The 9,969-nt window shown below is 50.3% G+C and overlaps 1 protein-coding gene across 1 annotated transcript; it reads right to left on the bottom strand.

The window, feature by feature from the left end:
* Positions 1 to 1,345: 1,345 nt before the first annotated feature.
* LOC103672401 (putative heat shock protein HSP 90-beta-3) lies at positions 1,346 to 8,206 on the bottom strand. Its single transcript, XM_040639804.1, is given in 5 exon segments — positions 1,346 to 1,351; positions 1,467 to 1,532; positions 4,649 to 4,722; positions 4,725 to 5,206; positions 8,121 to 8,206. Coding segments are annotated over 5 exon segments (714 nt in total).
* Between the last annotated feature and the right edge of the window lie 1,763 nt (positions 8,207 to 9,969).

Genomic DNA, 9,969 nt, shown 5'->3' with positions numbered 1-9,969 from the left:
CTGGTACTGGGTTCCTTGTCTCTGGGTCAGCTCCTGGGGAACCTATACTAGACTGAGAGACCTTCCTCCCTCTCTGGAAAGGATACCTCTTCTCCTCCAATAGGCTGGCAGGAGCTGGTCTGGACCCTGATGAATTGGCAGAAGCTGGGGTAGGGGGCACACACGCATCATCGAGAAGCTCCAGAGAGATTGACCTCTGCCTACCGTCTTGACAGAGGCCCCAGACTCCCACGTTGGGGAGAGCTTCATCTTCAACCTGGGTCATTTCTCACATCAGGATGTCCCCCCAAGCGGTCACACTGGTGGCCAGAGCATGGCCAGGAACAAGCTTGACCCAGCTGATCGTGCCAGAGGCCTCTCTTCCTGAGATTTTCCTTTGCGTGTGGAGCTGCTAGTTTACAGGACCATAAATGGTACCACACCTGGCGGGCGCCTCTCTTGACCCACCAGGTCCTCCCAGACAATGGAGCCTGGAGTTTCTCTTCTCAAGGGAAAAAGGAAAGTTGCAAGGGTCACTTGCTCTTCTGTTCCTTTGGAGCCCTCCAGGGCCTCCCTGACCATCACCCAATAAATGAAGAACTTTCTACCTCAGAAAACCCCCCCAAATCTGCAAATTGTTCAGAATGTGCTGACCCTGCGCCCACCCTGTTGGGCCTGGCCCTCAACACAGGCCGCTCCTGGGAACATCTCTCTTCTGCGGTGGCCAGATTTTCCCAGCCCTGCCAGGGACAGCCAGTAGGTTTCTTGTAACCCGGTTTCTCAGCCCATGTCCCTTTTTAACATCATAAATTTTTTTAAAAGGCAGGGGGTGGAATAAGAGGGGGGGAAACGAGCAACTATAAACAAAACATAAAAGTTGTTTAATGGACGGCATAATGAGGCCGCCAGGAAACAGCCTGGCATTGATTTTCCCTGACATTTCACCTATTAAATTATGAGCTTCTTAAGGAAGAGCTCAGATTTTTTTCTTCTTCAGTCAATTAAGATTCTTTAATGAAGAACAAGCTGCTGTAGTCGAAGCACTACGTGGACCCAAGTTCCTTGACAGGCAAATGGTGGCACTTGGGCTGAGGTGGGGGGTGCTGGAGGTAAAGATGCCTCCTGATCTGGGGGGCCTTGTGGTGAAGTCTAGGCCAGGACCCAACCCCATAAGCCTCTCCACAACAGTCTGATTCACTGCCTGGTTCTGTCTCTGAAGTCCAGGCTGGGGCCCAGGAATGGTGGGGGACGCCCTCAGGTGGGGTTCCATGAGAACATGGAAATATCTAGAGTAATCCAAATGCTTCTGGGAAAGTCTAAGCTGGTAGGCCTAATGGTCTTGAACTATAATTAACAAATTCCGATGCTAACTCTATCGAGGGGACAGAAGCTCACCATTTAACAGAGGAGAAACCTAGGTTCTAAGAGGTCAAGCCACTTGCCCGAGGCCAAACATTGTATTTAAGAGGCAAAGTCAGGATTCTCACCTTGTTCTGAATGTTTCCAAAGCCCACCTTCTCCTCGCCATGTGCGCTGTCCACTTCAGCACAGTCCTAGGGAACAGGGAACAGCAGGACAGTGTGCGGAGCCCGAGCTCCAGGGCAGTGCCCGCTGGAGGAGGCAGCCGCAGCCTCCCTGTGCTAATGATTCTCCCCACTGGTGGGGCCTGAACCCACCTCCTTTCCTACCCAATACCCGCCCTTCCCTTCCTCTTTCGTTCCCCTTATAAATCTGTTCTCAGCTCCTTCATTCACAAAGAGGTGTCAACAGTTATGAACTGCATAAAGTTGAACCCCTCCCAGGAATATTTATATCATGAAAAGAATGAAAGTCTAAAACTTAAGGCACACAGCCATGGTAAGGCAGTTCAAGCTTGGGGTAGACTGCAAATGGATAACTTCAGGGCTCTTTTGGCTGCTCAGAAAACCCACATGGGTCCCCTCTGTAGGTCAGTCTGCAAGTATCAGCCAAGGACGTTATGGATCCCAGAGGAGACCACTTACATGAGGCCTCCTGAGCCACTGCGGTCCACGTGTCTCTCGGCACGACTTTGACACATGACTCACCACGGGGGCTGGAAGTCCACACATTCAAGCCCTCTGAGGGACCTGCTTAACCACCCCCCCCATAAAGAGGCTCAAGGGTAGGTACACCAGGTGGGCTAGGGCCATTCGAACATTTCACCCACCCAAATACCGAAAGACAGTGCCTCCCTACAATCCAGAGACCAAAGCTTTGCCTCTTCTCCCTTAAAAGGATCTCACCTGGAGTAACAACTTCCAGAAGGTAAGAACTGCCTCGTAGGGAGTGCTGGCCACCTGTCAGCCCAGGGCCCAGCTCTCCACTCACATCATATCATTGATAAGGTTGCTGCTGTTTGTTCGTGATTTATAAATGAAGAAACTGAGTCACAGAGCGGCTCTAGGTCACACCGAGCTGGGATTCATCCTGGTAACCTCCAGACCTCTCCAGAAGCAGCAAGAAGGCAGGCTTGCACTGAACCAGGGGGCTGCGCGGGCTTAGCGGAGTCTGCCCCATAGTCCTAAAGACAAGGCTTCAGTCGGAAGGAAGCGGGTGCCCCACGGTGGGCACCTGCTGTTTTCAGCGGCCCTGTTCTATTTCCTCTTGTGTGGACAACACCCCAGTTTTCCTTCAGGGAACTCCTCAACTTTCAGTCTATGTGGAGTAAGCTGAACAGTTATCATTCGCGCTGGTGTGGGCACATGACCCGGGCCTGGCCAATCAGGAGACTTCATCTTCCCAGGCCACCGTGATTGGTTCAGGGAAGGACATGTGACTCAATTGGGGCCAATGAGAGTCAGCCCTGAAACTTTTGCTGGAAATAAGAGAAGGAGGCATGCTTTTCCCATTGGGTTTGCCAAGCTGTGGGAAAGAGAGGCTGGAGCTGTTGGTGGTCACCTTCCTGCCATTTGGGAATGAAGCCAAACCGAAGAAAGCAGAGCCGAGAGAGAGAAAGACAAATTCCTGCTGGTATAACTAGAGCCCCAAATAAGCTGCAGCCCTGAGATCAGGTTCATTAACCTAAACCAATGAGATCTTCAGACATACCTGCCCTTAAAAGAATGTTCCCAGATAAAATACAGGAAATTTGAATTTCAGACAAATAAATTTTTAGCATAAAAATAACCCAGGTATTGTATGAGACATACTCATACTAAAAAAAAAAATTATTTGTTAATTTTCTGAAATTCAGATTTAATGGGGTGTCCCATATTTTTATTTGCTGAATCTCACAAACCGTCCCTGACCCCACAGGTAGTAGGCCACTGTGGAGGCTCCATCTCCTGCCAAGTCCACTCCAAGTGCCAGGGCATATCTGTGACCTCTGTCCCCCCACCCTTATGCCAAGCCAGCCTTTGCTGAGCAAAGTATCCCCCTTTACAGATGAGAAACTGAGGGTCGGAGAGGTTAGCTACATGTCACAATTACAAGTAAGTGGCAGAGTCCAAATACAGAGTAAATGGTGCAATTCCATCAGTGACATGGTGGGCCCATTACATCGTGGCTGCCTGAGATCCTGGTCAAGACCTTGACCACTTTCACCCTAACCATTTTATTCATCATCCACGGACACTTTAGCCCCAAGGGGAGGCTCCCATCTGCTACAGGCCAGTGACATGATGGGATGAGCACTGTACCATCGGTGGACCACTAGATTGAATCAGACTTTGCTTTTTAACACTAGAGTGACACCAGGCAAATCATTTCCTGGGTGGGCAGCTCTTATTAATCTGCAGGGGCCCTCTGTTTATTAGGGCATCCTCACCCCAATTCCACAGCTCATTGGGAATGATCTCAGTGCCCTACCTCTCCCTAGATGGCAGAGACGGGCACAGGATCCACACTTACAGACCATGGAACCCCACCCTCCAGTCCACAGTGATTGGTCCAAGCATTGGGCCTTCACAGGGCAAATCAGAGTCCTTTAGCGAGTTTGGTATATGCACACTGGAAGAAATCCATACAGGGTATCTCCTTAGGATCCCAAGCGGTCAGCACGTGCATGCCTCAGGCTTCCAGAAGGTATATTTTCTGCCACAGGGAGAAAGCCTGCATGAGAATGAAGCCACACAGAGGAAAACAGGGTCAGGAGGTGGAGGGGAGATAGACATAGAATCCCTGGATCCGGCCATGCCTGAAGCCAATGACCCCTGGAATTCCTGATTACAAGTAAGCAGGGCAGTGGCTACGTGAGCTTCTGAAACCCAGACCTTGGGAAATCTAAGCCAAAGGCAAAGAATTTCAGGACCTGGCTGCTTTCAGGGAAATGTTCTTTTGGTTTTGGTTTTGGTTTTGGTTTCGGTTTCGGTTTCGGTTTGGGGGGGTGTTTTTTGTGTGTTTGTTTGTTTGTTTGTATAAAACTGTATCATCTTTTGCATACTTTAATTTCAGAACAAAATAAACCAAAAACCCCACAATACACATCCACACCCCTTGTGAAATATGGGAAGGGAGAGGGCTTGAGGCTCTTGTATCCTGCCTCAGTCAGAAACAGGAGGAAAAACCCCACTAGACACCCGCAGAGGGTACGAGTTGAACTGGGGCCACTCAGGGGCTGCAGGGGAGCCATGGGGACACCATACAGAGGGCCCAAGTTCCGCAGGTAGAAACTAACCTACTTCATCCGTTCGAGGGGCATCCTACCCACCCTCGAGGGGGTGGGTCTCGTCAGATTAGCACCGCCGGGTTCCTCTGCTGTCACTTCATCTTCGTCTGTGCCCAGCCTAGCTTGATCAGGCGGCAAATGCGGTCGGAGTGAGTCTGGACATCCTCGGGTGAGAAGCCAGAGGAGAGCAGCGCCCTTTCAAACCGTGGCACCAACAGGTCCTTGACAGCCTTGTCGTTCCCGTCTGCCTCCACCTTCTGCCGTGGCCTCTCCACCACGGGGTGGTCAGGATCGACCTCCAGGAGCTTTGTGGCCATCGTATAGCCCACTGTCGAGTTGTCCCGAAGTGCCTGGCCTTCCATGATCTGCTCCATGGTGGCCATCCAGCCATAGGTGCTCGTCGCAATGCAGCAGGGTGAAGACACTAGCCCATGGGACGTTGTCACCTTTTCAAACTTCTTAGCCAAGAGGGGAAATGTTCTTTGAAATGCAACTATGCAATCGTCATTTTCAAGATGCCAACATACTTGTTTTTTACTTCTCTGACTATGAATTTTGTCCAAAGATGGGGGTTTTGTTGAGTGTTTCAGTTCGGAGCTTCTATAGAGAGCAGGGAGATTTTTCGAAGGTCCATTATTGAGGTAGAGACCCTGGACCCATGGGTCTGGAGATGAAGAAGAGAGCTAGCCCAGGAAGAAAGGGGTGCAATCCCCCGGGCCTGCCCACTGCAACCTGGGGGAACGGGATGCAGGAAAGAGACCCATATGGCAGGAGCTAGATCCTTCACTCCTGATGCCTGGCTAACCAATGAGCTCTTAAGCTCCCTTCAAAACCTTCTCAGGAAAGAGTGGATCCCCAGTTATTGTCACAGTTTGAATTCAAATAGAGCAACCCCAGCCTCCTTCCTCCCCAGATAGCAAGTCTGATCTGCAGCTATAATAAAAGGATCAGCATGGGGAAAAGCAGTCTCAAGCCTCAGCTTTGGTCGTGGGATTGTTTTTGCAAATAAAGAGAACTTTCCTCTGGAGTCCCTTGGACCAGTGTTTCTTGGGGTGTAGCCTGGGGGCAACTTGCAGCACAGACCCCCAGGAAGGCTTTAATTTTGAGGCCGATTCCTGGGCCCCACCTCAAACCCACTGAATCAGAATCTTTCAGGATAGGACCTAGGAATGTGCATTCTAATCAGTAACACACACCCCCTCCATATCTTGAGACCTGCTAACAAAACCAGGTTCAGCCACTTCCCTGCCCCAGTCTACACCCTGGCTCAGGTGTCAACATGGAGGATGGAAGTAAAACCTGGCATGACCGAATGAGAAAGTAATGCCTGGGAACCACAAGGCTGTCCCTCCAGCAGCCTGGGAATCAACCAAGTTCGCTCCATAGCACAGTCTCAAGATCCCAATAGGGAGTGTCCTTGATTGGAAAGATCCAGGAATCTGGTACCCACTCCTATTGGGCAGGGTCTGAGTTTAGTCCCGGCTCTGACACCAGCTGACTGTGTGATCCTGGGCAAGTCACTTCCCCTTGCTGGATCCCAGTGTTCGGTTTGTCAGATGAGGAGATGGGACTACATCAGGCATGGTCAAAGTTTTTTTTTAAGCAGCAAAGCTATTTCTCTAGTAAAGCCTGACGTGAGCCCTGATTTGTAAAGAGGACTTAGTCTGGGGACTGAATCAGATGCCCTGTGCCTTTCTCTCTGTCCACCATCTAATTGCAAGCATTCTGGGCTGATCTGATGATTTCTGGTCTCCTTCTGTCTCATTGCTCTGCCATCTGGAGCCAACAGCCCTTGTCCTCATGGTTAAGACTTGTTTACCACCAGCAAGCCCACATTCCACCCAGTGAAGGGAAGGACCGCTCCTTCTATTTAAAGTCATGGCCCACAGTTGTACACATCCTTTCTACTTATGTCCCCCTTCCTTCTTCCTGGCAGGACCTCATTTTATTAGAGGGATATCTATCTGTCCCTCCTACAGCTCAAAGAAGCATGGCCCCATCTCCAGTTCCGAGGACGTATCCTCACTGGTCTAAGGCAAGCACTGCAATCCTCCATTCCCCTGTCAGGATGGGGTCACACATGGGCCTGTGTCTTTGGCCAAAAAGATCGAGGAAAAATCCCCAGGGAAGTCCCAGGGATGATTTTGTCAAAGATCCACAAGACAGTGACAAACAGGGAAGAGACACCCCTCTTATTCACTGGCCGGTGTCCGATCTGCCTATAGTGCCTGGAATCGCCATGGTCACTTTGACCCCATGAGGAGACTCACGTGGAAGGTGCACAACAAAAAGGTCTCACTCACTCCACTGCAAGCACTACACGACCTCAGGGCATTTGCACACACAGCTCCCTCCACCAGGAACGCTTCCCCCAGATCTCACCCAGGTCATTCCTCCACTACATTCAGGTCTCCACTCAAATGCCAGCTCCTTAGAAGGACGACCCTGACTTCTCTCCCCCCGTGACTCTATTCTCTTGTTTGTTTGTTTTTTAATAGCTCTTACTCGATATCATGTTATATTTATATTATATTATATATTATATTAAATTTATACTATATAAATTTTATATTACTTATATAAATATATTTTTGTTATATAAATATATTTATATAAATATTTTACATATACACATACAATGTGTACATATAATATACATGCTATGTTGGGTGTATAATACATATACACTGTATGTATAGTTATATATAATATGTATATGTATATTATATAGATGCATTATATATAATAAATATAATATAATATATAATATAATACAATATATACATTGTGTGTGTGTGTGGTTGTGTGCGTGTGTTTACCATCAGTCTCACACAGGGACAGAAGCTCCAAGAAGGCAAGGACTTTGTTTTCTCCCCCACCGTCACCCCAGGGCTGCGGACAGTGCCTGGCATGTAGGCGGCACCCAGTAATATCAGATGGATGGAGGTGGGGAGGGGTGACCAGTGTTCTTGATGCTGTGGAGCTCTCAATTATCCAGTCCTCAGTACTTCTTGTTGCTGGTAATAATAAATATTTCTCTTTTTTTAAGATTTTATTTGTAAGTAATCTCTACACCCAACATGGGAATCGAACTCACAACCCCGAGATCAAGAGTCACGTGCTCTGTGGACGGAGCCAGCCAGGTGCTCCAATATTTCATATTAAGTAAGTTTAAGCCGGTCGATTTGGGGGTTTCCGACACCAGCAGCTGAAAGAACCCTATTTCGCGTGTCTCTTCAGTTCCCTCTGACTCGGATGCTCTTCCCTGATGAGTCTCCCTGTTGGCCTCCTCCCCTTCCAGGCTTGGCCACCATTCTGCGCCCGTGCCCGAGCGCTACAGTGAAAGGATTCAACGCAGGGGGTTTGCAAGCAGCAACATCAGGGTCATACCCCAGCTCAGCCACTCACCACACCAGCTCATGGTCTTTTGCTGGTCACTTGGTTCTCTGAGCTTCGGTCCCCTCAGCTGCAAGACAGAGTGGCAGTCATTACAGCCCCCACCTCGTGCACTTACTGTAAGCATTCAGTGAGCTCATGGGGACCCTTGAGAGTCACGTGAATTGGGGGCGAAGGCCCCTCCTGACCACTTTCCAGCAGCATGGCGTGGATTTCCCTCTGTGCCTCCCACTTCACATCTGTCAAATGGGGACAACAGCGGGGCCGGTGTTGAATTAAATAGAGGCAATGTGTATCAACACATTGGGACAGTGCTCAGCACATAATAAGTGCTTAGTAAAATGTGATTAGGTATGCATGGGTGCATTCATAAACATTCCCTTTGGAGGATAAAGAGACCACAAAAGGCCTCAAGAGGCCACAGAGGATGTGGCTGAAGAGGTAGGCAGGGTCAGCTCTTGTGGGGTGTGCCCAGAATGGTCCCCAGGAGACCTGGAGGGGGTCATTTCTGCCTCTCCCCAGGAGAGGTCTGCCTTCTGCACTGCAGGGAAGGAGTTTGCACTGGGAGAGCATCTTACCCAGGTGGGGGGCCCAGGAGCCCCACTTAGCACAGACCTTATGAAATCTCAGTCCCAGGTCAGTCCCCTCCCACCACCCACAGGAAGTAGCAGAGGCCATTGGCTCATCCCTCCCCTGGCTGGTTTTAAACTGAAGGCATTAGGTTCGCTAATCGCCTGTAATCACCTTGTTTGAATTAGCATGGCAAGTGCTTCCGACTAACGGGTCTGTTATTCCAAATAACCCTTGGTGGTTTTAATTACGTCCCCTGGAATGCGCGGCCTCCCGGCCCTCAGCTTTATTAGGGAAAGGTCCTGTAAACCTAGGATGGGGCGTGATTCCTGACCTCCCCTGCACAGACCCGTAATAAAGAGAACCAGGAGAAAGTATTTTACCCGTCCAGATGCATAATGCTCCCTTAGCTCTATTTTTAAACCCAACACAGGATGGAGGAGACCCCAACGCCTGTCCCCTGCCCCACTCTTGGATTCCATATGCTTCCGGTGATCCACAGAGCTGTGGCCCAGAGACCGGCAGAAAGCCCTCAGTGCATTCATTTCAATTTGGTTCTGGAATATGCCATCCCCTTCTTCTTATGCATAATGGATTTTCTTGCTCTGTTCGGTTTATGCCTAGTCTGGACAGTCGTTACTGACATCACCTTCACCTGCAGGGGAGGAAGAGGCCCAGAGAAGTCGTGACTAGTTCCAGGGCATGCAGTAGAGCAGATTTCTCCAACTTGGGTGGGCACCCCCACACCTGGGGGCTTGTTAAAATGCAGCTCTTGCTTCAGTGGCTCTGGGGCGGCAGCCGGGGACCGCTCATTGCCAACCAACCAGGTGCCCGGTCTGAGGAACACCCTTCGAGAAACAAGTTGCTGTCATGATGGCTGAAGGGAATGAAGGGGACAGGGTGGCCCCTCTCCTGGCCAGGTGCTGTGCTAGGCTCTTTACGATCCTCCCTGCTGTTTCATGCCCTGGTCCACACCGCATGACCACCTGGGACAGAGGACCGTGTATTCCTACTCCCTCTCCTGAGGGAGTGGAAGATCCGAGAGCTGCAGGCTGGTTTTCCAAACTTCGGTCTCAGGGCTCAATTGGGATGCTGGCAATACAGCGGTGAGCAGAGCAGACTGTGTGCCTGCCCCCATGGGGCTTGCCATCTGGGCAAGTCAGGCAGCATGTAAGGGCCAGAATTGAGGGTTATGTCTGAGCCCAGGCCTCTGGCCTCACAGGCCTTAGCCCATTTCATCCTCGCAGCCTCCAGGTGATGTGAGAGTTAGGGTCCTCACAATTGAAGAGACTGAGGGTCAGAGAGGGTCAGCCACTTGCCCAGGGTCACACAGCTGCCCGTCAAAGGGCAGAGACAGAGTTTGAAGCCACGGCTCTGGACCCACAGCCTCTCCCCTC

The sequence above is a fragment of the Ursus maritimus genome, unplaced genomic scaffold (assembly GCF_017311325.1).
Source record: "Ursus maritimus isolate PB19 unplaced genomic scaffold, ASM1731132v1 scaffold_23, whole genome shotgun sequence".
Classification (NCBI taxonomy): Eukaryota; Metazoa; Chordata; class Mammalia; order Carnivora; family Ursidae; genus Ursus; species Ursus maritimus.
Note: the sequence above shows the minus strand (reverse complement) of the source record. Positions and strands in the feature narration are given on the sequence as shown.